The sequence below is a fragment of the Theropithecus gelada genome, chromosome 10 (assembly GCF_003255815.1).
Source record: "Theropithecus gelada isolate Dixy chromosome 10, Tgel_1.0, whole genome shotgun sequence".
Lineage (NCBI taxonomy): Eukaryota > Metazoa > Chordata > Mammalia > Primates > Cercopithecidae > Theropithecus > Theropithecus gelada.
This window is the reverse complement of record NC_037678.1, coordinates 63,867,355-63,894,683: the sequence shown is the minus strand read 5'-3', so window position 1 is coordinate 63,894,683 and position 27,329 is coordinate 63,867,355. Positions and strand designations below refer to the sequence as shown.

The 27,329-nt window shown below is 45.2% G+C and overlaps 1 protein-coding gene across 1 annotated transcript; it reads left to right on the top strand.

Moving 5' to 3' along the window:
- The first annotated feature begins 2,112 nt into the window (after positions 1 to 2,112).
- On the top strand, positions 2,113 to 26,732 carry ACTR5 (ARP5 actin related protein 5 homolog). Its single transcript, XM_025399425.1, has 9 exons — positions 2,113 to 2,649; positions 3,801 to 4,030; positions 5,912 to 6,081; positions 8,559 to 8,776; positions 9,465 to 9,647; positions 19,219 to 19,335; positions 20,058 to 20,197; positions 21,298 to 21,430; positions 25,777 to 26,732. The coding sequence occupies exons 1-9, from the start codon at positions 2,275 to 2,277 to the stop codon at positions 26,032 to 26,034; spliced, it is 1,824 nt and encodes a 607-aa protein (XP_025255210.1). The 5' UTR covers positions 2,113 to 2,274; the 3' UTR covers positions 26,035 to 26,732.
- The last annotated feature ends 597 nt before the right edge of the window (positions 26,733 to 27,329 follow it).

Below are 27,329 nucleotides of genomic sequence, written 5' to 3'. Positions count from 1 at the left end.
TAATATATATTATAAATATATATTATAAATATATTTTATATAATATATATTATATATTATATTTATATATTATATATTATATATTATATTTATATATTACATATTTATATATTATATATAATATATATTATACATATTTATATATTATATATTTATATAATATACATATTTATATATTATATATTTATATTATATATATTTACCTTGGTGCTTTTCTTTTTTCTTTTTTGTGAGATGAAGTCTCGCTCTTGTTGCTCAGGCTGGAGTGCACTGGCACAATCTCGGCTCACTGCAACCTCCACCTCCCAGGTTCAAGCGATTCTCCTGCCTCAGCCTCCCGAGTAGCTGGGATTACAGACACCTGCTACCACATCCGGCTAATTTTTGTATTTTTACTAGAGACGGGGTTTCACCATGTTGGCCAGGCTGGTCTCGAACTCCTGACCTCAGGCGATCTGCCAGCCTTGGCCTCCCAAAGTGCTGGGATCAGAGGCATGAGCCACTGCACCCAGTCAGTGCTTTTTCATATTAATATACATAGACATAATTCTTAAACTAACATTCACTAACTTACATATACTGGTTTCCGTGTTCTGCTGGTCCCCCTCTTAATTAACTTAACGATGGGTACCTCGAATAGCTGAACAATGGACTTGTGTTGAAAGACAACACAACCTGATTTTTGGCACTGGGCTGGCTTCCAATCTGTTTTAGGAGTGTTAATATGCTGGGCCCATTGCCTGTAATCCCAGCACTTTGGGAGGCCGAGGCAGACGGATCACTTGAGACTAGGAGCTTGAGACCAGCCTGGCCAACGTGGTGAAATCCCGTCTGTATTAAAAATAAAAAAATTAGCTGGGTGTTGTGGAGCATGCCTATAATCCCAGCTACTTGGGAGGCGGAGGCAGATGAATTGCTTGAAGTGCGAAGGTGGAGGTTGCAGTGAGCCAAGATCATGCCACTGTACTCCAGCATGGGTGACAGCCAGACTCTGTCTTTAAAAAACAAAGAAACAAACAACAACAACAAAAACTGTTAATAGAGGTTCTTGAGATAAGTTAGGAGTTTCATTTCTCGCTTACAATGTCTTTTGTAACTAATTCGATTTTAGCTCTCAAACTGAAGTCTTATAGACCTGGTAGAGTAGATTCAAGGCAGCTGCTCTATTATTTTTCTTCTTTCAAAATGGTTATAGTCAGCGTGGGCAACATGGCGAAATCCCTTTTCTACTAAAAATATAAAAATTAGCTGGGCGTGGTGGTATACGCCTGTAATCCCAGTTACTCAGGAGGCTGAGGCAGGAAAATCACTTGAGTCCTGGAGGTAGAGGCTGCAGTGAGCCGAGATCGCTCCACTGCACAAAAAACGGTTGCAGTAAAATAACTGCTCTTATTTTTACCCCCTTAGCTAGTGAAAAGATGGAAATGGGACAGGATAGAGCGTGACCAGTGCTTTTAGGGCTAAAACTGGGAGTGGGTCACACACATCACCTCCTCTCCCACCCGCTCCTGGCCACAATTTAGTCACATGAGCGCATCTAGATCGCAGCCAGACGGATGGCCACATGGGAGTGGGAGGTGATACCACTAAAAGAGGGAATGCTTGGGGACAATCAGCAGTCTTTTCTCAGTGTTTGAGGTCTTACTGAGAAAACAGTCTGTGGGAGTTAGTAAAGTGAACAGACCTGCGTAGTCATCTGCCTAGTCAAGAAATTGAACAGTCGGCACCGCAGAGTTTGGGATTTCTTAACGCAAAGGAAGCATCAAAAGGTAAAGGACCGTTCTAGCCAGGACGCAAGGCTGAGGACGAGACAGCCACTCAGAGGCGGGGCAGCGGGCGGTCGAAGGTGCGCACCCTGCCGATGGTGCATGCCCGGCGATGGGGCGTGGCCAGGCAGAGAGGCGGGGCTCCACCGAGCCCGGCGCTGAAGCTGACGGCCAGAAAGGGGCGGGACCTGGCGGCGATACGCATTGGGGCGGAGCTTCCAAACTGGGCATCCCAGCTAGAGCGAAGGGGCGTGGTCACTCATAGGCTATTGGGGGCGAGATTAAGCAACGTAGAATTTCGCAGCCAGAATGGATAGGTCTCAGCGATCCTGAAAGCAGCCTGGACGACCAGAGGCGAGTCAGGTGGAAAGGCTGGCCGGGTTTCGAGAACGGAGGAGGCATCCAGCTACTTTAAGGCCTGAATCGCGCTGCGTGACGTCGGAGGCGCGGTTTCGCGGCGTCTGGGCGGACGCTGCGCTGAGGGGCGGGGCTGGGCGCGCGCTCCAAGATGGCGGCGAACGTGTTCCCGTTCCGCGACGCCCGTTCCGCACCCGACCCGGTGCTGGAGGCTGGCCCGGTGGCACACGGGCTACTGCCGGTACCGCTGGTGCTGGACAACGGGTCGTTCCAAGTCCGCGCTGGCTGGGCGTGTCCCGGGCAGGACCCAGGTCCCGAGCCGCGCCTGCAATTCCGCGCGGTGTGCGCCCGTGGTCGTGGCGGGGCACGGGGCGGGTCGGGCCCGCAGGTGGGAAACGCCCTGGGCAGCCTGGAGCCACTGCGCTGGATGCTGCGCTCGCCCTTCGACCGCAACGTGCCGGTCAACCTGGAGCTTCAGGAGTTGCTGCTGGATTACAGCTTCCAGCACCTGGGTGTCTCCTCACAGGTGATGGGCGGAGTGGGCTGGGCTGGGCTGGGCTTGAGGGGAGGGGTGCGGTCTCGTCTCCGCTCACTCTGCTTTCGGAGAGGTAACAGTCACTTCAGTAGCTCCGATTGTCTTTTAGTCGATCAGATGCTAGGCGCTGGGGGTATAGCAGCGAATAAAATGCTGCTTCTTGTATCTTGGAGCATGCATTTGGGCATATATGCTCGTTTGTTAAGAAGTCCATTTATTAACAAATATGTATTGAGCACTTACTCTGTGTCAGGCACTTTTTAGGCATTTGGAGTACATCTGTGAACACACAAAACCTCCTGTGCTTATGGAACTATTAATACTATGGAAAGATATTCTACTATGAAAAGGCAGTAAACATAGAATTAAATATAGTAGATTCTACGCCATGATAGGAGAGGAGGGAGTTACATTTTTTTCAATAAGATGGTCAGGGTAGGACTCGTGAAGGTGATGTTTGAACAAGGACTTGAAGGAGGTGATTCAGATAGCAAGCCGTGTGAATATCTGAAGGAAAAACAGTCCAGGCAGAGGAAACAGCCAGTGAAAAGGCCCCGAGGCAGGAGTGTGCCCTAATCCTAATTGCAAGGCTGCCTGTGTGAGGGGGAGAGTAGTACCTGGAAGAGGATGTCAGAGAGGTAGTGGAGAGGCAGATCACACACCTTATAGGCTTTTACTGCGTGAAATGGGGAGCCATGGCAGGGCGTTGAGCTGAGGAAGGACCTGACTTATGTTCAAAAGGATCACTGTGACTCCTGTATGGAGCATGAATTGTCATGGGTCATAGGGTGGAAACAGGGACGAGTTAGGAGGCTGTTGGAATAACCCAGGTGAGAGATGATGGTGGCTTAGATGAGGCAGGTAGCAGGGAATGTGATTAGAAGCAGTTGGATTTTGGAGATACTTTGAAGATAGAGCCAACACGATTTGCTGACAGTTTGGATGGGACCTTGACTTAAATTGACTCTACTTTCGTATTTTCCAGTAAAGATGAGATGAGAGTCTTACAATCGCCTGTGATCAGGTTTTGATTAAGAGGCCAAAAGCAAATTCAGCCCTGCAATAAGGATTTTGGGTTCTTCTATGCTTCAAAAAGAGTATTCTGTTACCACTCATCTATTTGCCCTTTCTTTTCAAAGTAGGGCTGCGTTGATCATCCTATAGTTTTGACAGAAGCTGTGTGCAACCCACTATATTCACGGCAAATGATGTCCGAACTTCTTTTTGAGTGCTATGGGATTCCCAAGGTTGCCTATGGAATAGATAGCCTCTTCAGCTTCTACCACAATAAGCCAAAGAACTCGATGTGCAGTGGACTCATCATTTCATCTGGATACCAGTGTACACATGTTTTACCCATCTTAGAAGGGAGGTGAGTTGCACTTGTGGCATTTGAGTGCTATTTTGAGAAGCATTCAGGAAACATTTAGTGCGTGCTTTAAAGGCAGAGTAGAAAGAGCAAGTACTAGCCTATGAACTGAGCCCTTGGGCTTAGCTTTGAACTACCTCACTGTGTGACTATGGGTAAGTCCCTTTGCCCATAGTTCTGTCCTTTGTGACCTTCTGGAGGGAGTTGGGGTGGATGATCTCTTAGTTCCACATCCATAATTCTACAGTTTTATAATTCTGACTTATGGGTAGATAGCTAACATAGTATCTACAGGTAATAGGCATTCAGTAGAAATGTTTTGAATAAATTTAATTGAGACCATCTTTGTGTTCTGGAGTGGGGTTTTTTTGTTTTTTTTTTTTTTTTGACAGAGTCTTGCTATGTCATCCAGGCTGGAGTGCAGTGGCATGATCTCGGCTCAGGGCAACCTCCGCCTCCCAGGTTCAATTGATTCTCCTGCCTCAGCCTCCCGAGTAGCTGGGACCACAGGCACCTGCCACCATGCCCGGCTAATTTTTTTTGTATTTTTATTAGAGGCAGGGTTTCACCATGTTGGTCAGGCTAGTCTCAAACTCCTGACCTCAAGTGATCCACCCTCCTTGGCCTCCCAACTTGCTGGGATTACAGGGGTTAGCCACCGTGCCCAGCAAATTTAAAGTTCTTTAATCATTATTGTTTAGACTTTTCAGATACAGTGCCTGACACATAATGGACCCATACTAAATATTTTCAAGTTGAATAAAAGGCAAGGGTAGTTTATGTCATATTTAAAAGTCTGTTCCCACTTGATCGTTGAGCTTTCACTGTCTGGTAAGAGCCTAGGCCAGCACTGTGTTCTCCTGAGAAGGTTTCTCACATGGCATAAAGAGACTCACACTTTAGAGCTGAATGTCTGGGTTTGCAGCTCTGCTACTTAACTTCCTCACTTCATTTCCTGACATGTAAAATTGGGAACAACTGATTTCCCAGGGTTACTCTGAGAATGAAATGAGATAAGGTAGGTAATGGCACTTTGTAAACTGTAAAGCAGACTGAACATATAAGACAAATACCATTGAATTTCTTGTGAAGTTTCTGTGAAAATCTATGAAGAAAAAAGTAATTCTTAGGTGTTACCAAACACTCCTGATGTATGAAGTTCTCTATGTAAAGAGAATATGCAGAAATAACAGTAAGATGTTAATGTTATATTGAGAGAAAATTACCTGAAGGCTGGGAAATTATCAGAGTGAATCATATCCTGTTCTATGCTGGCATCTGCTGGTGAGGTACGATACAGCAGTGACATTTTAGTTTTCTACAGCAAGTTCCTAGTGCTCTGCCACTTAGTTTCACACATTAGGAAAATAAAATTACTCTGGTTCTTTTACAGTAAACCAGGATGTGTGTGGTTACTTAATGTGTTTACTTAATCAGTAGATGTGGAGTGTTCAGGGGATGGCTTCTTAAACTCTGGCCTTCACCAGTCACCTAGGGAGCCCATTAAAATGCAGATTCCCAGGCCCTACCCCAGAGCAGCTGTGTACTGGGAATTGGCATGTTCAACATTTCCTCCAGCTAATTCTGGGATACTTGGTCCCAGGACTACAGTTTGAGAAATATATGATGAGACTCATTAAGATCTGACTTTGGAGTGCATTCCTGTTAGGTGGCCATGTGACTGTATAGGTGAACTAGGAATGCCTGCCTAGAGAAGAGGCTATACCAGGAGAACTTTAACGTCCTTTCCAACTGTCAGGTTTTGTGTTTCTCCTGCTGGTCTGTTTCTTCTTTATCTGCCTTAAATTATCTTGTTTCTCCCAAGATGCTTCATATTTCTGTCCTCCAGAAATGTCAGTGCTGTTTTCTACTGCTTGGTTATAGATTAGATGCTAAAAACTGCAAGCGCATCAATCTTGGAGGAAGCCAAGCAGCTGGTTACCTCCAGCGTCTCCTCCAGCTGAAGTACCCTGGGCACCTGGCAGCCATCACCCTCAGCCGCATGGAGGAGATTCTGCATGAGCACAGCTACATCGCTGAGGATTATGTGGAAGGTATCCAAGAGGATGTTTGCCTGCAGCTTTTGGGTGTTGTCTACCTTGTATTCCTTAAATTATTGCCAGCGTAATTCTTTGTTTGCTCACTTTTTAAGCACCCCCTTCCCCTTTTTGTATTCCCTTTCTTAAACTATTCAGTAACCTGATAATTTACGTTGTATGGTTTCCCTTCACAAATGGTAGCTTTTATAACTTGCCTGTAATACAGATCTTGTATTACAGGCAAGTTTTAGTACAACTAAAAACATTTTTAAGAGTGAGCAGAACATATCAGACTAAAAATATCTTAAGTTAGAAAACAATTGAAATTGTTTTATTATACCATTAGCATAACATCTATGCTGCATAAACACTTCTTATTCTTTTCAAGCTTGTCTTGGACTTTTGGTTGTATTTTACACTTCAAATTAAAGTGTGAGTTTTAGTTACTATTGTCACTTGAATGTGATGAAAATATCTTCCTCCTGAATTTAAATAGTTCATATAAAACCAAAGGACTATGGACAATGCCACTGTGAATACAGCTCTATTCCAATAGTGGATTTGCTTGTTCTCGTTGAGGGTGCTGACCTCAGCTGACCAATAATGAGCTCCTGAAGGGCAAAAACTGCATCTTTTTTTTTTTTTAATTTTTAATTGTGAAAACCATGTAACATAAATTTGCCATTTTAACCATTTTTAAGTATATGTTTCATGTGTTAAGAGCTGTGTTTTAATTAACTTTAGAAAGCATTTATTCAGCATCTGTTATTCCTGGGATACAAAGAAGTTGGGGAGACAGATAGGGAAATAAATAATTGATGAGAATACTCAGTCTGGAGAGTTAGCGGCTTGCCGGAAGACACGGCTGAAGCACACAGCTCTCTGTGCTCCCACTTCTCTGTTCTCCAGGTGCTCCAGTATTGACTCTCTTTTCTTTTAGTCAACTTTTTCTTTTACAGTTCTATGATATGATTATAAAGAGAGAGCATGAGGGAATTTTTTAGGATGATGGAACTGTTCCGTATCCTGATTGTGGTGTTGGTTACATATGCTTTCTCTTTATAATCAGATCCTGTCTTTATCCACAATAAACAGGAACAGACTACTGATACACTGAACAACTTGAATGAATCTCAAAGGCATGATGTTGAGTAAAAAAAAAAAAAAGTTTCAAAAAGTACATACTATTTGACTCCATTTACGTGACATTTTGCAAAGATAAAACCATAGTGATACAGAAGAAGTGAGGGAAAGATTGCCTGGACTTGGGATAGAGACAAGCTTTTGGGTGAACTCATTTTCATTTCTCCAGAGTAAATAGATTGCTGGGTCATGTGCTTGCATGGTATGTCTTTCCATCCTTCTACCTTTAATCTACCTATATCATTATATTCAAAGTGAGTTTCTTGGTAGTTGGATCATTTTTTAAAAAATATCTATTCAAAGTCAACCTCTATTTAATTGTTAGGCTAAACCATTTATAATTAGTTTAATTATTCATATGCTTGGATTTATGTTCACCATTTTATTATTTGTTTTGTTTCTTCTGTTTATTGTTCCTCTGTTTCTGTCTCCTGCCTCCTTTTAGGTTATTTGAGCTTTTCTTTTTTAAGTATTTTATCTGTTGTGTTTTTTACTGTACCTTTTTATTGTAGTTTTTAGTGGTTGCTCTAGAGATTACAGTAAACACAACTTTTCATAGTCTACTTAGATTCTGTGTTTACCACTTCAAGGGGAATGTGGAAATGTCAGCACTCTATTGACTCCTTTATTTTGCCCGGTTTATCTTAAAGTTGTCTTATTTATTTCATCTGTATACATTGGAAAGCCATCAGACAGTGTTGTGATTTTTACTTTAAATTGTCAAATAGGTTTTAAAGAACTCATAAGGAGATGAGTCTGTTATGTTTAAGCAGATTTTTATCATTTATATTGCTCTTTCTTCATTCTTGGTGCTCCAGGCTTCCTTCTGGTGGTGTTTGTCGCTGAAGAACTTTACTTAGCAGTTCTTTTAGAACAGGCCTGCTGGCATTATGTCCAGGTTTGGTAGCTGCTTTTAGTTGATTGAGTGGATTCAGGGATTGGGTGGAGTGTATTTTCTCCATCTGACCTATGTCTGAAATGCTGGTATTGATTAAAAAAAAGAACAAAAACACAGAGTCTCTTTCTGTTGCCTAGGCTGGAGTGCAGTGGTGCGATCTCGGCTCACTGCAACCTCCACCTCCCGGGTTCACGCCATTCTCCTGCCACAGCCTCCTGAGTAGCTGGCACTACAGGCGCCCGCCACCACACCCGGCTAATTTTTTGTATTTTTAGTAGAGACGGGGTTTCACCGTGTTAGCCAGGATGCTCTCAATCTCCTGACCTCGTGATCCGCCCACCTCGGCCTCCCAAAGTGCTGGCGTGAGCCACCGCGCCTGGCTGGTAATTGACTTTAATTGTTGTGTTAATAGTGTTTCCATTTCATAACTTTCAAAACTGTTTCTTTGAAGAATTACACAAATGGCGGTGTCCTGATTATTATGAGAATAATGTCCACAAGATGCAGCTCCCATTTTCCAGCAAGCTCCTGGGCAGCACCCTGACCTCTGAGGAGAAACAAGAAAGGCGGCAGCAGCAATTGCGGCGGCTGCAGGAGCTCAATGCCCGGCGGCGGGAGGAGAAGCTGCAGCTGGATCAGGAGCGTCTGGACCGACTGCTATACGTGCAAGTAATAGCAGACACAGGGACGGGCGCCCTTCTGTGTTAACAAGATGATCTCAGATTTTCTTGTATATTTTTCCATTGGCCTTAAGATGGTTTGACTGTTTGTCACCTTTGGGGTCAGGAAGGAGTGCAGGGGGATCATCAGCATAGAATACAGTGTAGAAGCAGCTGCTTCTGAAAGAGCTGTGGACTCCAGCATTATTTATTTTCACCTTATAAACTCCTTTATGTTTTTAAACTTTGCAAGTGTAGCATACATCATGCAAAGTGCACAAATCTTTGTTTCATCTTGATGGATTTTCAAAGTGAAACTCACCCATGTATCTGCTGTCAGGTCAAGAAACAGCATTGTCAGCATCCCCCACAGAAGGCTCCTTTCATGTCTCCTCTTAGTAACTTTCCCACCTTCCTCCACAACCTTTCTCCCCCACTGCCCAAAAAAAAAGGGGTAACAACCTTTTAGATATCTGTCACCATCATTAGTTTTACCGAATCAGTTGTTGCTAGAACTGTGATGCAATGCTAGCCTAGAGACAGCTAGAGAGGTGGGCAGCTGTGTGAAACTGGAGGGAGCTGGAGGTGTGGCTCTGGGCAGGGTAGGCCAGGGGAGCTCTGGAAGCCCTCTCCAGCTGTCATTTTCTCCATTTGGCTCTGAAGCTACTTTCCTTCCTGTTTGTGAATGCTCTTTTCAGGAACTTCTAGAGGATGGCCAGATGGATCAGTTTCACAAAGCTCTGATAGAGCTGAATATGGACTCCCCAGAAGAGCTGCAGTCCTACATCCAGAAGCTCAGTTCAGCGGTGGAGCAGGCTAAGCAGAAAATCCTCCAAGCGGAAGTCAACCTCGAGGTGGATGTGGTAGACAGCAAGCCAGAGGTAACTGAGGGCCTTGGAAGGAGCAGCCCTTTTTGAGAGGAGGAGTATCCTCAGAGGGCTGACTTCAAAGGGGTTTTGCCAAGAGTCGGGAGGAAAAGAGAGCTGAAGGGACGTGGGTGGTGGCAGAGATAGCACTGACCTTGTACCAACTGAAATTCTGTGAGAAGGGATTTCACCCTGTAGATCCCTGGACACCTGAGCGCAGAAAGTGCATTTAACATAGGAAGAACATTCACACAGCAAACCTGTGGTGCTGTCTTGAACCTAAACCAGCTCTACTGATAGTCATTGGCAGTCATATACTTCCTTTAATTTTATTCTAGTATTTTATTAAATATATTGTGGTTGATTATTCATTTACCTCCTTTCCATCTTGATATTCTCTAAGGACAGGGATCATGCTTCATCCATGATTTATGAATTTTTTACAGCAGTTGCTAGTTATGCTCAATAATACATGTATAGGTTGCCTTAAGATCAGCCTTTTATTAGTTGCTAAAGACCCTCTGAATAAGCTCTTTGATTTTCTCTTTTTCTTCTTCCTCTTCTGTTTTCCTCACCCGTACACTGTTAGTAAGTGTTTTTGAGGCTGGGCATGCTGGCTCACGCTTGTAATCCCAGCACTTTGGAAGGCCAGATCACCTGAGGTCAGGAGTTTGAGACCAGCCTGGCCCACACAGCAAAACCCTGTCTCTACTAAAAATACAAAATTAGCCGAGTGTGGTGGCACATGCCTGTAATCCCAGCTACTTGGGAGGCTGAGGCAGGAGAATCACTTGAACCTGGGAGGTGGAGGTTGCAGTCAGCTGAGATTGCTCCATTGCACTCCAGCCTGGGCAACAAGAGCAAAACTCCATCTCAAAAACAAACAAAAAACAAAGTGTGTTTCTGTTCGTTTGAGACAGAGTCTTACTTTGTTGCCCAGTTGGAATGCAGTTACATGATCATAGCTCAGTGTAACCTCAGACTCCTGGGCTTAAGTGGATCCTCCCACCTCAGCCTCCTAAGAAGCTAGGACTACAGGTGAGCACCACCATGCCCAAGTCATTTTTACGATTTTTTTGTAGAGATGGGGTCTCATCAAGTTGTCCAGGCTGGTCTCGAACTCCTGGCCTCAAGTGAACCTCCCTCCTCAGCCTCCCAAAGCACTAGGATCACAGGCTTGAGCCACCGTGCTTGGTTGTTAATAAGTGTCAAAGTAGCCAAAAGAGCTTAGACCCCAGCATCTTAGTTCCTGTATGGCAAAGGGGCAGCCTGCAGGTCAGTATTCAGTCCAGAAGTCACAGGTAGAGTCCCCTGCCTTTAGAACTGGAACAAAGAGTTAGTAATTGTACATACTATTCCTGGATCTGTCATCCCTAGAATTCCAAAACAAAGTAACTTATTGCCTTGAGACATGTTTTAGGCAGGATAAACCAGACTAGCCTCTTGGGTTTTTTTTGTTTTTCTTTTTAAATCAACTTTCATTAAGCTGTTGATTACCTATCTTTCTAGAAAAAAAGATACTTTGGAAAAATGCAAGTCAGTGCCATTTGATGCTTGGGTGTAGCATGGTGCTTCTCAGTGATGTCAGAGTTGCCTTTGGCTCAACAGGAAGCTTACTTTTGCAGTGACTGGCTCCCAGCTGGAGGCTCGCTCATAGTTTCTGCTCTCACTGTTGCATTCTTTGCATCTCGACAGGCTGTCGATTATGTGAGGACAGTACATGAGTGTATGCTTTATAGAGCATCTTACTGGATCACTAAGATCTTGTGTAGAAGGGGCCTTTACCATCTTCTTCCAACGCAGCATCCCAGATCAGCCTCAGCTGAATCAGTGTGCCTTTTCCATTTTGCTTCTCTCGGTTTTCAGGTCTTTGTTTGAGGTTTGAGTTGTTGTTTACTGAAATCTGGAAGCATGTTGTCTTTGTTATATATTCATCCATATTTAGTTTTTATCATGCTCGACATGTTAGCAGGACATATTCTTCTTTATACCAGAGCAGTGCCACTCAGCCACATGCAGATGAAGGATTTCAGATTTCAAAAGGGGAAAAAAAACCAAACAGCTGTGAAGATGTGATTCTTCAGCAGTTGAGAATCTAGTTTTTCCTTTTCTTTGTTCATTTGTTTGCATTTGTTACATGCTGTGATTCACCACCCATTCCCCCATTCTTTCAGCAGATACTCAGTAGGTACCTACTTCATTTTATGCTCTGGCACACACATTTAAATCTCCTTGGGTTTAGGGGATTTTGAAATGTTGGACTGCAAAAGATTTTTCTGTGTGCAACAAATTTGATGATCAGTTGGGCTGGGGGCAGTGGCTCACGCCTGTAATCCCAGCAGTTTGGGAGGCCGAGGCGGGCGGATCACCTGAGGTCAGGAATTTGAGACCAGCCTGGCCAACATGGTGAAATCCCATCTCTACTGAAAATAGAAAAATTAGCTGGGCGTGGTGGCTGGCACCTGTAATCCCAGCTACTCGGGAAGCTGAGGCAGGAGAATCGCTTGAACCCAGGAGGCGGAGGTTATAGTGAGCCGAGATTGCGCCATTGTACTCCGGCCTGGGCAACAGAGCAAGATTCTGTCTCAGAGAAAAAAAAAGCAATGATCGGTCACTAAACCTTTAATGGTTAATCAGCATTTAGCATTTTAGGGTAATTCTTAATGATCAGAGTCAATTACAGTCACATTTGTGGGATAAAGTTACCATGACACTGGCTAGCCAGTTCTCCCTTTCAAAAAGTATTTGTATTATTTTCCAATAATATAATTCATTTAGAATGAATTGAATCGATATATGTGAACCAAAATTCATATTGAAATTCCACTTAAGCAGTAATGGCTGAACTGAATTAATACAGCTGGAATTTAACTAATAGTGATCTCAAAAATCTGTTTTCTTATAGACCAATCTATTCTGGCCCTTGTTATTCTGCAGTTATTTCTGTGAGGATGTTGTGGAGGAGCAGGCTTTATTAGCATGAATTGTAATGAAGTATTTAAACCAGAAGATGCTTGATTTTCATAGCTACAAGCACAACATAAGAGGGTAGGAGGGGGGAGAACACAGTTTTTGAGCATTATCATTTGTTGGAAAACACAATGGGCCAGATATAGAAAGTTCTCCCGCTTTACTAGCCAAGATCAAGGTTGGCCTCTGCTGCTTCTTACGCCGCTCAAGGCTGTTTTAGGGAACCATGCTGCATCGTCTGTGGTATGCCTTGGCAAACTGTCATTCCATGCAGTTCCAAAAGAACAGTCATATTAGTGTTTCTGAACACCACGTAAGACATGTGGAGACCCTGGCAAACTCTAGCAGGAGAGAAGCCAACTGTGGCACAGAAAACTGTTCTCTGTTGGATGCCTGTTCTCTGTGTTGAAATTACCAGCTTTGTTCCTCTCTGTGAATCATATGAACTGGGATAAGTAAATATCCTTTTTATAATTTTTGTGAAGCTAAGAAGTTATCTTAAGATGGTATGCTTTGGAATGAAGCTAGGTGAAGGTGAATGTTGATTTTTTTTTTTTTTTTGGCAGCTGAAGAAACCTCTTGAAACCCAAAGCTTTACAATCATCTCTATTCCAGGGGAATTTGAGGGTGTATCCCAGGGGCCCACCACTCAGTGCCAGGCGCAGTATACCAGGGATGCAGAGGTGATTAAGATGCAATACCTGCCTTCCTGGGTACTTCAAAAACAAAAAACGAGGGCTATAGCACCATGCTTAGCTGACTGTAATGAAGCATAGCAGGTATGCTGGTAAATGTGTGTGGGAATACACATTTGGTTTTTTGAGAAAGGATTGGATGTTTCAGCTGGTCCTTGAAAGATTATTTGGGCCGGGCACAGTGGCTCACACCTTTAATCCCAACACTGAGAGACTGAGGAGGGAGGATCGCTTGCACCCAGGAATTTGCGACCAATCCCTGAACCACATAGATCCTGTCTCTAAAAAAAAAATTTTTTGGCCGGGCGCGGTGGCTCACGCCTGTAATCCCAGCACTTTGGGAGGCAGAGGCGGGTGGATCACCTGAGGTCAGGAGTTTGAGACCAGCCTGGCCAATGTGGTGAAACTCGTCTCTACTAAAAGTACAAAAATTAGCTGGGCATGGTGGCAGGCGCCTGTAGTCCCAGCTACTTGAGAGGCTGAGGCAGGAGAATGGCGTGAACCTGGGAGACGGAGCTTGCAGTGAGTGGAGATCGCACCACTGCACTCCAGCCTGGGCAACAGAGCGAGACTTCATCTCAAAATAAATAAATAAATAAATTTTAAATTAGCTGGGCATGCATCTGTAGTCTCAGCTACTTGAGAGGCTGAGGTCGGAGGATCACTTGAGCTTGGGAGTTCGAAGCTGCAGTGAGCCATGGTTGTGCCACTGCATTCCAGCCTGGGCAACAGAACGAGACCCTCTCTAAAAAAAAAAAAGGAAGATTATTTGATTTCAGTAGGTAGCAGAGCAGGAGGGAAGGACATTTTAGGTGGAAAGAACCACACATGCAGATATATAGAGTGTGAACAAGAAAGGCTGTGGTGGGTGATGAAGTGGAGATTAAGGTCTTTACCCATTAGGCTTACGAGCCTGCATATTATCCTTCAGACATTCGTAGCTTTCCAGGGATGTTGAGCAAGTGAATGAGGCAATGAGATTTTGTTTTGGGAAACTAACTGGTGGCAGTTAGGATGATGGTTGAAGGGAGGGGTGAGGCTACAGGGGGGAAAACAGAACAGATGTAGGATCAGATGTAGGATCCCAAGATCTCACTGCCATTTACAAGCCAAGGTGACGAGAGTAGCAGTGTTGATTAGGAATAGAGCATGTGGCATGTGCCAACCCCTTGCTGAGCACCTACACAGGTGTCCTCCTGGTTCATGTTCACAACTCAATGGCTAGGTACTATCATTATCCCTCTTTTACAGACAAGGAAAGATTGGAGTGAGGTCACATAGCTAGAAGTAGTACTGGTCAAATTCAGACACGAGCAGTTCAATTCCAGATTCCACTCTTGTAACCCTTAGGCTGTATTGAAAGGCAGTGGGTAGATGGTAGTGCCTTTGACCAAGTTTGGGAAGATAATTGGCTTAGTTTTGAGCACCTTTTTTTAAAGAGATTGGATCTTACTCTGTTGCGCAGGCTGGAGTACATGGTGTGATGATGGCCCACTGTAACTTCAAACTCCTGGGCTCAATTGATCCTCCCACCTCAGCCTCCCTAGTAGCTAGGACTATAGGTGTGCACCATCACGCCCAGCTAACTTTTTGCTTTTTAATTTTTTGTAGAGATGGGTCTTGTTGTGTTGCCCAGGCTGTTCTTGAACTCCTGGTCTCAAGCAGGCCTCCCACCTTGCCTTTCAGAGTGCAGGGGTTACAGGCATGAGTCACCGCCCCTGGCCCTGAGCTCCTTATCTTTAAAATCACTGTAGGACATCAGGTGGAGTTTTTCAGGACTCTGCGGGACATCAGGTGGAGCTAGGGGAGGACAGAATCAAATGGGAAGGGAGAAAAGAAAAATTCCTGGAGAATGCCACCGCTTGAGAGTTAGGTGACAGAAGAAAAGCCAGGATGACGATTGAGCAAGAGCAGTCAGAGATAAAGGAAGCCAAAAGGATTGATGGGAGAGTTAAGAGCTTGAATAGTCATCTTAGCTAGGATGATAATTATTTTTTGAAACAAGGAAGGCTTGGAAGGATAAGAAAATAGGACATGAGAGTGATCTGGCTGCGATATCTGTCACCCCATTGATTGCCAGGGTTGATCCGGCTGATCTGGCTGGCTAGGCGGGTGTCTCCTGTCCTCACCACTTCGTGTGTGTCCCTCCCAAAGCTGCATGCTTGGTCGAAGAGGACGACCATCCCTAATAGAGGAGGACCAGTCTTCCATCAAGGGTATACGAGTAGCTGTGCTCCCCTGCTAGAACCTCCAAACAAGCTCTCAAGGACATGAAAATAGATAAGGAAGTAGAATAAAGAATAAAGAGGGAAGTTCATTTTTTGAAGCAACTAAGGTGATCTTTTAAGATTCCCAGGGTTGAGATTAGAAAGGAGACTGTGGAGAAGGGTTTTGGGAAAGGGCAGGCAGAAGGAAGCTGAGGAATAACCACAGGATTGCCTAAATAGCACGTGGGACTTTCTGCACTCTTGCCCTGCTGGAGCGTATTTAACTTTTCTATTGCTACAAAAACCACTCCAAACTTGGCAGCATAAAACGACAACAATTTTATTGTGTTCATGGGTTTGGTGGGTGAGGAATTTAGAGAGGATACAGCAGGGATCTCTGCTTCAAGGTGCCGGGAGCCACTGCTGGGAAGAATTAAATAGTTGGGGACTGGAATCAGCTGGAGGGTTTTTCACTTGTCTGGTATCTGGGCTGGGAGGACTTACGGGCTCGGTTCATGGGGGACTCTTGACCCAGGCACCTACACATGGCTTCTTCATGTGCCTTGGGCTCCTCCCAGCATGGCCACTGGTTTCCAAGAGGGAGCTTCCCAAGAGAGCAGCCAGAGAGTGAATGTTTCAAGAGATGAAAGCATAAGAAAGCTGCATGACCTTTTAGGACCTTACCTCAGAAGTCACATGACATCATTTGCACCATACTTTGTTGGTTGTAGTCCTCACAGTCCCCCACTGAGACTCAAGGGGAGGAAACAAAGCCCCTCCACCTCTTTATGAGGAGTGTCAGGGTCACATTACAAAAAAGCGTGTGGGATAGAAGTTACTGTTGTGACCTTCTTTTAAAAATATAATTTGCTCCAGAGCCCAAGTGGAAAGAGTACTGGGAGGCATCCTTTAGACTGCAGGCTTATTGGTTGGATGTAACAGAAGCAGATAGAGTTCATGGAGGGATGGTGGCAAAAGTGATTGGATTCCAGGCTGGGTAGAGAAGGGTGTGTGAATCCACAGGAAAGGTCATCACTTGGATTGAGGGAGGCCAGGGTGGAGGTTAGGATGAAGATGAAAAATAGGGTAAAAATGGGTGTAGAGAGGAACGACTCCAGTGGACCCCAGTGCTTGCTTTCACCTGTTACTTCGGGAATCACAGGTTACAGGTTTTGTCTGTAGTTATCTTAAATACACAGATGATATTTTTGTCTTCAACCCAGTAATACGACAGAATTATTTAAGGGACCAAATTAAGTGTGTGTTTAAAAGGGAAGAGGGAAGAGTTGTTCATTTCTCACCCAACGCTGCCCCAAGTTCATGTCCCACTTATACATAGATGGAGAAGCGGCTCACAGTGTGCTTTTCCAGCTCTGCCTCTGTGGACCTTTCATATACCTTTGGTTGCCTTCCAAGCTGGATCAGTGACTGCAGAGCCTGGCCGCCTTCTGTTATGTCACACTGCCTCCTGGTTCCTGCTTCCCCCAGATGACAAACCACCAAATGAAAAACAACTTTGATGATCAATTTCCACTCCTCTCCTGGAACCCTTTGGGGTCATTCCTGAAGAACTGGGTTTGGTGCCAAGCCAGAATAGGCACAGACACTCCTGTGGGAGGGCTCCTTTCTTGTGAGGGGAGCTGAGAGTCTTCCAGATCACAAACTGCAGATGGCAAGGGGAATGTTCCTTTACTCCCTCTCTGCTGTCCCTGCTTGGACAGAGGAGCCTGTCATTGCCGCAGCTGGTCTTGCTGCTGCGTGTAAAATCTTTCATTGATCTCTTGTATTACCTACTCTGACCTTAGGCTAGATCGTTTCCATATTCCTAAAGCCCCACTTGTCTTATCCTCGGCCTCATGATTTATAGAACTCCAGCTTAAGGCAGAACAGAGACTTCGGAACTGAGTAGTTCTGTCTCTTCCCACGTGTCCACTGTCTGCTAGTGCTATGTGACCTTGGGCAAGTTACTTCACCTCTCTGAGCGACAGTTTCCTCACCCATCAAATACAGCAATATCTGCAGTGAGGATTGTGCAGATAGCAGGTGTCCCTCCCCTCTGTGTCTGATTCAGTATTGGCAGGGACAGCTTTTCCTTCCTTCCCTGAGAGCAGGGTTCTTTAGATTCGTGTCACCCAACCCATCTTCTTTCCTCCTCAAATTACCCCTATAAACCAGCCCCCTCATCCTGTACACAAGTCTCACATGAAGAAACATTCGCTTTCCTTTCCAGGGTTGATCCTCAAGCCTGGAAAATCCCCCTCAAATATTGTAGAGTCATCTATACTGAACAGAATTTAGAGTACATTGTCACCCATTTTGCATGCCATATTTGCCACATGACTTTTGGTGTGTGAATGTGTGTGGGGTATTGAGGGGTATTGCCTTATTTTAATGCCAGTTTACATTTGCAGTATATATGAGTAGGTTCGAGAGAAGTATATTTAAGTCCTCTGAATTATGTTGGTAATTTACATACTTCATAAATTCCGAGAGTAAGGCGAGACTCAGAATGCATACTCACTGGCGCAGTCTCCTCTCAAGCATACTTGGCTATTGGTTACACTCCGCTTGAACCCTCCCAAGACGCTGCCTCATAAGACAGCCCATTCTGCAGCAGCTCTCATTGTTACAGCATTCTTCCCTGGGATGCAACTAAATATTTCCACCCGGAACTTCTCTCCAATGACAGATGTCCAGTGACAGATGGCTAAAGATGTCTTTCAGAACCACCACCATCCCCAGCTTACTTTGTACAGATTAGAATTAAAAGCGCCCTAACTTCTCTTTTGGAAATGGTGCCGGCATGTCTAGACCCTGCCCAGGTTCATTGTGGTCACAGAGGAGAGCTTGTTCTGCAGGACTCCACGGATAGGAAGCACTCTGCTACCTTGGGGCCTCTAGTCCCATTCCCAGCCCAGCAGGACCTACTGTTAAGGGACCGATTGTTAAGCTCATTAGTGTTGGCACATACATTTATTTAATAATTTATTTATATCTCTGAGGCAGAGTCTTGCTCTTTCACGCAGGCTGGATTACAGTGGCATGATCATGGCTCACTGTAGCCTCAACCTGCCAGGCTCAAGTGATCCTCCCACCTCAGCTTCCCAAGTAGCTGGGACTACAGGTGCTCACCACCACACCCAGCTAATGTTTGTACTTTTTGTAGAGATGGGGTTTCACTGTGTTGTCCATGCTGGTCTCGAACTCCTGGGCTCAAGCAGCCCACTTGCCTTTGCCTCCCAAAGTGCTGGGATTACAGGCGTGAGCCACCGCTCCCTGGCCAGCAGATGTATTTATTAATTATTAAGAGATTGCTTTAACTTTGCTGGTAGTCTAGCTGCCTTGTAGGATAGCAGCTGTCACACCCTTCCCTCAGAGTTGCGTGTGTGGTGGTGTGACTCATGCAAGCAGCAAGTCTTCCACGGGGCCCAGCCATGAGCTGGCACCATCAGAAGGCTTTAGAGAAGGCGGGGGTTGGTAAGGCTTGTATAAAGTAGGAAAGGTAGGAGATCAAAGCAAAGCCTGTTCCTGGCTTTTTAGTCTTCGTGTTCATGTGTGCTTTTTTAAAAATAGCTTAGAAACATTTTCATAGTTTTTATGTAAGGTTTTAGAACATTGAGCAAGATCCCAGTTCTTTTTTGTGGCACTAAAGTGATAGAACTGAGGCCTGCTGAAGGTACAGGTTCCATTTCATTTTGCTGCTTCTCCTCTTAGACCCCTGACCTGGAGCAGCTGGAGCCGTCTTTGGAAGATGTGGAAAGCATGAATGATTTTGATCCCTTGTTTTCAGAGGAAACACCTGGAGTGGAGAAGCCGGTCACCACTGTCCAGGTTTGACTCCTACAGCCCAGAACATGCTTATTCTTTGAAGGTGTTGACTTAAATGGCTGGGCTAGTCTGTTTCTTTAGGACTTAAAACAAAACTGTTATATTTTTAGAAAATTGGGTACCAATACTTAAAACATCTGAAATCAGGGATTTTTTTTCCCCAGTGATTGATGGATTGGTTCCAGCACCAAGATCTGTGAATCTGTGAGCAACAGTCCACCCAGCAGAAACATTTGGGAAAGTGATTGGGAACTTGAGATCTGAAGACTGGCTCCTAATGGTTTCATTTACATTTAAGCCAATGCCAGTACACATAATCCTCTTTGGAGTCTATGTTTCTGTCATTACAATACCAACCAGATAAACTGTCCTGAGTCTGAGACCCACCTGGGAGAGAGCTTCCTTGCCATGCAGGGATGGGGCACTAAGCAAGGCACCGAGCAGGAGACTTGTCCTTTAGGCTGGGCCTTTTACTGCTGCTCTCCACAAAGCCTCTCCCTGCAACTCGGGGACCATTTCATGATGGAAACATGTACATGTTTATAATATACAGGTTGGAAGAAGGTAGGAAATTGAATTAGCAGGTCAAGAGAGTTGGGAGAGGCTATACTGGCATTAACAAGGGACAGAAACTGTTGGGATAAGAAATGCAGTTTGAGGAAACTAGCCACTGGAATGTTTGTCATTTGGCCTAAAAATATCTTTTAAACCTTGGGTTTTTAAAGCCCGTGTTTAACTTGGCAGCATATCATCAGCTGTTTGTTGGGACAGAAAGAATTCGAGCTCCAGAGATTATTTTCCAGCCATCTCTCATAGGAGAAGAGCAGGCTGGGATTGCAGAGACTCTTCAGTACATTCTGGACAGGTGAGACAGCGAATCTGCTTTTCCTTCTATTTTCCTGAAACATTTCCTTGGATTTTGCATTGAATGGTAGATGTGATGGTCAGACACTTGAAAATGCATCTCACTGTCTTCTCTTCATTGACTTGCTGTGCTCAGACAGTATTCCCTTAATTTCTTATCACCAGGCCTGGCACCTAACTGGCACCTAACCGAAGCTCTGTAGTTAGTTGTTTTCTGAACCTATAAATGCTGGGTTGACTTGAGTAGCTTTGAGTGTCTTTTAAGTTTGAACAACCCAATAACATGTACACTGGTTTCCATGTAAACCTTCACATTATTAAAGATTAGTTATCTTAAATCACCCTAAAATATTGCAGAGCTAATAAAATTTTTTCCTCTCCTTCCATTCCTCTTAAATGTAAACTTAAGAGTTTATATTTCCATAAGAATCCAGGTGTTTTACCCATTTATGCGGGCATTTACCTGAAGTGTGAGTTTGATCATTCAAGTTTGTCAAGTAGGGAATCGAATTTTGTAGGACTCTGGCTGCTGTTGGTCATAACGACAGGGAAACGTGTACCTAGCAAGGAAGAAAAAGCTGCTGCTGCTACTTTGAGTGCCTTTGAGCCTTGTCTTAACAGTGGTTGGAAAGTGATCAAATATGTCTTAGATAAAGCTGTTATTAAAAAAGATAAAAAGAAAGCACAGGTTGATAGATGGGCCCTGAAAAGGGAGGCATGGCTTTTGGGGATAATGGAAATGTTTGTCCCTTGATTGTAGTGATCGTTACTGGAACGTATAAATTTGTTAGACTTTATCAAAACGTATGCAAATTTATTCTCAAGTTTTGTTTTTTTTTTTAATGTATTATAAAAGTATAAAAATTCTAATCATGTTAAGGAGATAAGTTGGCCATTCACATTATGGTTTTGTCTGGCTATGTGGACACATTGGGCTGGCATTCTGTAGAGACACAAATGAAAATTGAAAGTTTTTTTTTTTTTTTTTAGCTTTTTGTGTAGATGTTTTTCTGTTTTGTACTGAGAGCTTACATTTCTGCATCCACATTTTGTTCTGATATTTGAGTTAAGGGACTATATTAGGAGTTGTTTCTTTCCTAGGTACCCAAAGGACGTTCAGGAAACGCTGGTTCAGAACGTTTTCCTCACTGGCGGGAACACGATGTATCCTGGGATGAAAGCCAGAATGGAGAAGGAACTGTTGGAGATGAGACCCTTCCAGTCTTCTTTTCAGGTACTGATTGTTTGAGTAGTCAATTATTCTGAAAATAGCATTACCTGTTTTCTGATTGCAAAAGTAATAATCATGCAGAAATATCCACTGTTAACATTTTTGTGGCTTTTCTTCTGATCTTAAGTCCATGTTTAATTTTTAAAGCAAAATGGGAATCGTGTTTTATATACTATTTTGTGGTTTCTTTAAATTGGAAGATGAAGACATGCATAGAATTCTAATAGTGTGAAAAAGTGTACCTGAAAAGTAAGTCATTCTCCCTACCGGCCCTGCAGGCAGAGCTTGTCTGCCATACATTTTCTACACATGTGAGTGTGTACTACTTTGTAAGCTGAACTGAACTTGTCATGAACATTTTCCCATGTCATTGTTCTGTTAAAATACTATCTTTATGACTGGTGTGAATGCCCCACAATTTACCTACCAAATCCCTGATTACCAAGAAACATGGTCTGAGCTCCCATCATGGACCAGGCACTGTGGGGACGCTGAGATGTCCTGAACACAGCACCTGGCTGCAAGGACCTCACTGTCTGAGCAGGCAGCAGCCGGGTAAATCAGAGCATAAGGGATATACAGGCATGGGCACCTGGCAGTCTCCATTGGCGTTCAGAAAAGGCTCCATGGATCTGGATCTTCTCAGGATGAATAGGTGTTTGCCATGTAGACAGTGTGGGGCATGGGACACATTGGAGAGAGCATCCCAGACAGAAGGATTAGCATGAGCAAGGGCACACAGGCCAGAAGCTTGTTGAGGGAGTGAGAAGTGGCTGAGTGTTGCTGGAGCACGTGGCTGACAAAGAGGAGAGGAGGTGGGTGAGGTAGAGAGGTCAGCAAAGCCCACACTGTGCAGAGCCTGTGCATCCTGCTAAGAAGCTTGGCCGTGGTCTGCTCTGCTGCATGATGTAGTGTACATTCAGGGTGGCGTCTCGGGGCTTTGGTCCTGACTCCATCGTCACCATTACTGAATTGTGCTAAGCTCTGGCTTTCTCAGGGGTAGGAAGGGGTAATCGGTATGTGTTGCTGGGATTCGGTGTACTGGTGCACGTCAAGCGCCCAACAGTGGGCCTGCATGTAATAAACTCTCAGACATGAGCTGTTGTTTTGAGGGTCCCTGAGACCATTCCAGGCAGGATGTTTCTCTGGGAGGATTCACAGGACTCAGCATGTAATCACACTTACAGCTGTGACTTAGTACGGCAACTCAGCAGAGAGACAAGGTGCCTGGGGTGAAACCTGGGAGCAACCAGGTGTAAGTGTCTGAGGCCTTTCCCTGTGGAGTCACACAGGACATAATTTCCCCAGCAGTGCCTTGTAAGAGCGCATTAAGTGTCACCAACCAGGGAAGTTGGTAGGAGACGCAGTGCCTGGGGTTTTATTTGGGGACCGATCACATAGGCGCCCCCTGCTTGGAGCATACCCAAATTCCAGGCTCACAGAAGGGAAACACGTGTTTGGCATAAACCACATTATTTGTATGAATGGGCTTATTGAGCCACTTGTACCAGGTGGTGGTGGGGACCTCCCAAAATCCAAGTTCCCAGATGCCTGCCAAGGCCCCACCCTTGGAAGTAGCCTTTCTAAGGTAACAGTAGGGCCGTTCTGTTAACTCTTTTCTGTACAGCTGTTATCTTTAGCCATAGTGATGAACCATGAAGGAGCCTAAGCAGGGAATGTGATCTGATTTACATTTAGTAAGATATATTTGACATTGATGTGCAAAATAGGGTATTAAGAGAAATGTTGGAAGCAGACCAGTTAGGAGGCAGCTTCCCAGCCTCTAGGAGGAAGTCCTCACTCCACTCGTCAGGCTTTACAGGGTCCCTTGTGTTCTGACCTTGAAGAACTGTCCAGGGTTCTCTCATCATTCCCCCTTCCACCCTGCACTTTAGCCACAGCTCACTGCTACTAGTTTTCCAGAGTTTTCCTGCCTTAGGGCCTTTGCACATGCTGGCTCCCTTTGCATAGAGTACTCTTTCTAGCTCATCCAGCTCTCTCAGTGGCTGGTTTCCTGGAAATCACTTCCTCCAGGAAGCCTTCCCTGTCCTTTCCTATGTTCCTTACGAGATCTACCTCTGTTAGGGAAGAGACAACCACTGTCTTGTGAAATGCGTCCCAAGCCCTTGGCACAGTGTCACTTGGTAGCTCTGCAGGAAATAAGAAAGCAGTGGCAGAGGGAGAGGAAGAGAGGGAGTTGATGTGAAAGAGGCTAAGGCAGTCAAATTGTCAGAACTTGTTAGTAAGTTGGATCTGAGGAGGGAAGTGAGACCTAAGGTAATTCCTAAGTTCTAGGTGGAGCAACTAGTTTGCTGAATAAGAGATTCACTGGACGAGGAGCCGTGGGAGGAAGGACAGACTTAAGGGAGAGGATAGTGTGTTCCATTTCCAGGGTGGGTTGAGTTTCCAATGGACACACGGAGAGGTGGCCACAGCTAGCTGGATGAGCGCTTGGTGGGGAAGGGGGAAGGCGAGAGGGTAGTTCTACACCCTTCCACCTGCCACAAGCATAGATGTGTTCTGGGCACTCTTTGGGAGGGTAGGTGATGTTAAGGATGAATTCCTAAAGAATACTAGCATTTAAGGGCTGTAGGACACCCATGAGTCTAAGAAGGAGGTGGAGGAAGAGGAGGGGGGAGCAGGAGAGAGCAGCAGTGCTGAAGCCAAGGGGTGACAGGAAGGGGCGTGAGCATGGGGCTGAGTCACGCTGGCAGTAGCGACTTGGGATGAGGTAGTAGAGAAAAAAATCGTAGAGGATTTTCAAGATGTGTTTCTTGATAATTTCCAAAGTCTCCCATGAATCACTTTGTGAGCATTGGTTGTAGGAATGCTGCTACCAGCCAGATCTTTTCCCAGCCCTGCTTTTGCTGTTTTGGTCTCACCTGACCTTGCCTCAGCTCCCCCCTACTCCTGTTTCTGCCCCCTTTCACATTGTAATGTCATGAGTGTGTCACACCGTCACTAAGCCCTGATGTTCCAATTTTAGATTATATATTCAGCAGTGGCTCAAACACACCGGCCACCTAAGGCCCTCCGTGATCATTAGAAGGAAGAGAACCCCAAGATGTGCAAATTTACAACTTTAAGTTCCTGTTTTTTCTTAAACAGCAAAACGTTTTTAAATATTACAAAAATATCAGACAATTTAAACCAAAATGAAAACCAAGAAAACTGTAGTTTCAGTCTCTGCGAGCAATGTTGTTTGTGTACTCTCTGGTCATTTTCATCTCATGTATGGTTTTCACCAAAAAGAGATTGTTGACAGCTAATTTTGTAACCTGTAATTTTTTCACTTTCGAATTATTGTGACACTGTTTTTATATGAATAGGTACATTTCCAGAGCATCCTTTTTATGGCTATATAGTCTATTAATCATATATCTTGCTGCATTTTTTATTAGTAATGATGAGAGCTACGCTTTATTGAATACTCTGTAGCAGGCAGCATCTACCACGTGCCTTACACTCATGCACTTAAGTCCCCTGAAGCCAGGGGGTGGGGCCTCTGGTTATCCTAGTGGCGAGGTCCTGGTTCACAGGCCCCTTGCCCACGTGGCAAGCCCAGCAGCTGGACTCCCGAGCCTGCACTTTCCCACCTCCATTTGCGCATGCTGATTCCACCATTACGGCCTCTGCCCTTCACTCCCGAAAGTTCTGAAACCACCATTCCAACCTGGAACTCATGGGATTGGTAGAGTGGGGAGGTGAGAGGGAGGTAGGAAGTGAGGTGGGTAACTCCAGGACACAGGAGGCCCGATGGGAGCTGCAGCGTTACCATAATGATCAGGTCAGCCTAGCCGAGGGCCTTCTCAGAGCTGCTGAACCCCAGCCCAACTCCGATGAGAAGAAGGGGAAACTAAGTGCCAGCAGCCTCACAGGGAACGCCCAGGTCACCCCTCTCTGTTGCCATTTCTCCTGAGGCTCTTCTGCTACCCTGGCTAGAGCTGCCTTGCAGCGGCCCCTGTTTCCCTCTGCTCAGAGTGGGGAGCAGGGCCAGGAAGGCCTTTTCCCCAGGTCACAGGCCAGCCTCCGCTTCACCTCTCCCTGACAGCTTGTGGTTGACAGCATCGCGCAGCAGGAGGCTGAGCCACTGGCCCCTCTCTGACCCTGAGTGTCAGGTCTTGTGTTAGTAAAATGTCTGACAGCCATGTGTTCTGAAGAATCTGGGCATTCCAGCTCAGCTTTGTTTACAGGGTGTGGAGCTAGCCCCGAACTGTGTTGGAGTGCACTGGGCCCACCTATGTGTATATTTCTGGGGATAAAATATCGGGGGCTGTAGCTGAGCCAGGTGAACATTCACGCCTGGAGCCCTGGTGGAGATGTCCTGGTGAATCTTCTTTGTGTTTCAGGTTCAACTTGCCTCAAACCCTGTGCTGGACGCCTGGTACGGTGCTCGTGACTGGGCCTTGGACCACCTAGATGATAATGAAGTTTGGATCACCAGGAAAGAATATGAAGAAAAGGGAGGAGAGTACCTCAAGGAGCACCGTGCTTCCAACATCTATGTCCCCATCCGCCTGCCGAAGCAGGCCTCCCGCTCCTCAGATGCCCAGGCATCCAGCAAGGGTTCTGCTGCTGGCGGAGGTGGTGCTGGCGAGCAGGCGTAGCAGAGGCCCTCCAGAGAGGCTGCCCTGCACACCATGCCTTGGGCCATGTTGGCAGCATGACAAGACCGTGATTGTGCTAGATGTATCCACCCAAGTCTGCTGGTCACATTTGGCAGCAAAATGGATTTCTCCTGGGGAGAACAAAGTTAAGGGACACTGAGACCTGTCCTTCAGAATTAGGTTCACTTGGGGGCTTCTGTGGTGAAGAGACTAACTGGCCTTCTGATGTCTTTGTTCAACTGTGACCGGCTGTGCAGTCAGCTTCCTGTAGCAGTAAATGAAGACAGAGTGGAGGACACAAATGTACAAAATGCACAAGACTGATTTCTTACCACGTTTTAGTCTTTTTTGTTTTAAAAAAATTATTTAAAATTTATCTTGTCCGTGTAGATACTTTATTCTTCTGGATGTATTCAGAAATTGCATGAATGCCCAGCGAGGGGAGGTCTTTCATGCACATGAAAAGGTAATGTTTATTGCCAGGCACAGTGGCACATGCCTGTTAAGGCCCAGCTATGTGGGAGGCTAAGGCAGGAGGATCGCTTGAGCTCAGGAGTTGGAGGCTATCGTGTGCTGTGATCGCACCTGTGAATAGCCACTGCACTCCAGCCTGGGCAACGTAGGAAGACCTTGTCTCTAAATAGATACATTTTTCATAAAAGGTAATGTTTGTGCAATAAAAGCAGTTGCCTCAGGAATCAGAAATATTTCCCTCCTCCTATTTTTTCCCCTTACAGATAAGGAGAAAAGGCCCAGAAAGTTACCAACGTGTGAGGTCACTCTGCAAGCCAGGGACCTGCTTGGTGCCAGAGCCAGTGGCCAGCTTTGTTCATACTTTCTCTGCTGGAAACTTTTCCACCATACAAGGCCTACAAATGTTTTATTTCTGTCCCTCTGAGTTTTTGGCACCTTAACTTTTTCAGACTTTTAGGAAGAAAGAAAGAGACTGGAGGAGGTTTATCCTGTGTCCTATTCAGTTTTGCCATAATCTCACATTCCCTGTACCTTCCCAGCTCTGTCTTAAGTGGACAGATAACCCCTCCCTTTTACAGAGATTGCTTGGTGAGAATTTTAACTCAAAGACAACCAATTATTGATCCCAGAAGGCCCCTGAGCTAGTATCATTGTCACCGAATTTGTACCTTTAAATCTCATGGAGCCTCTAGCCCACCCCTCTGATGAGGCCACCACAGAACCTGTTTGCTCATACAGTTTACCAAGGGTCATATCACCTGGATCTCCAGCTCTGGAGGGCTTAGAAACTGCAGACTGGGAGGGAAGGAGCAGTGGTGATG

Excerpts from the sequence above, each read along its gene's own strand:
- ACTR5 (XM_025399425.1), top strand. The coding sequence starts at position 2,275 with ATGGCGGCGAACGTGTTCCCGTTCCGCGACGCCCGTTCCGCACCCGAC. Across the intron at positions 4,031-5,911 it reads TTACCCATCTTAGAAGGGAG|ATTAGATGCTAAAAACTGCA; the intron begins GTGAGTTGCACT and ends GCTTGGTTATAG. Across the intron at positions 20,198-21,297 it reads CTTCAGTACATTCTGGACAG|GTACCCAAAGGACGTTCAGG; the intron begins GTGAGACAGCGA and ends TTTCTTTCCTAG.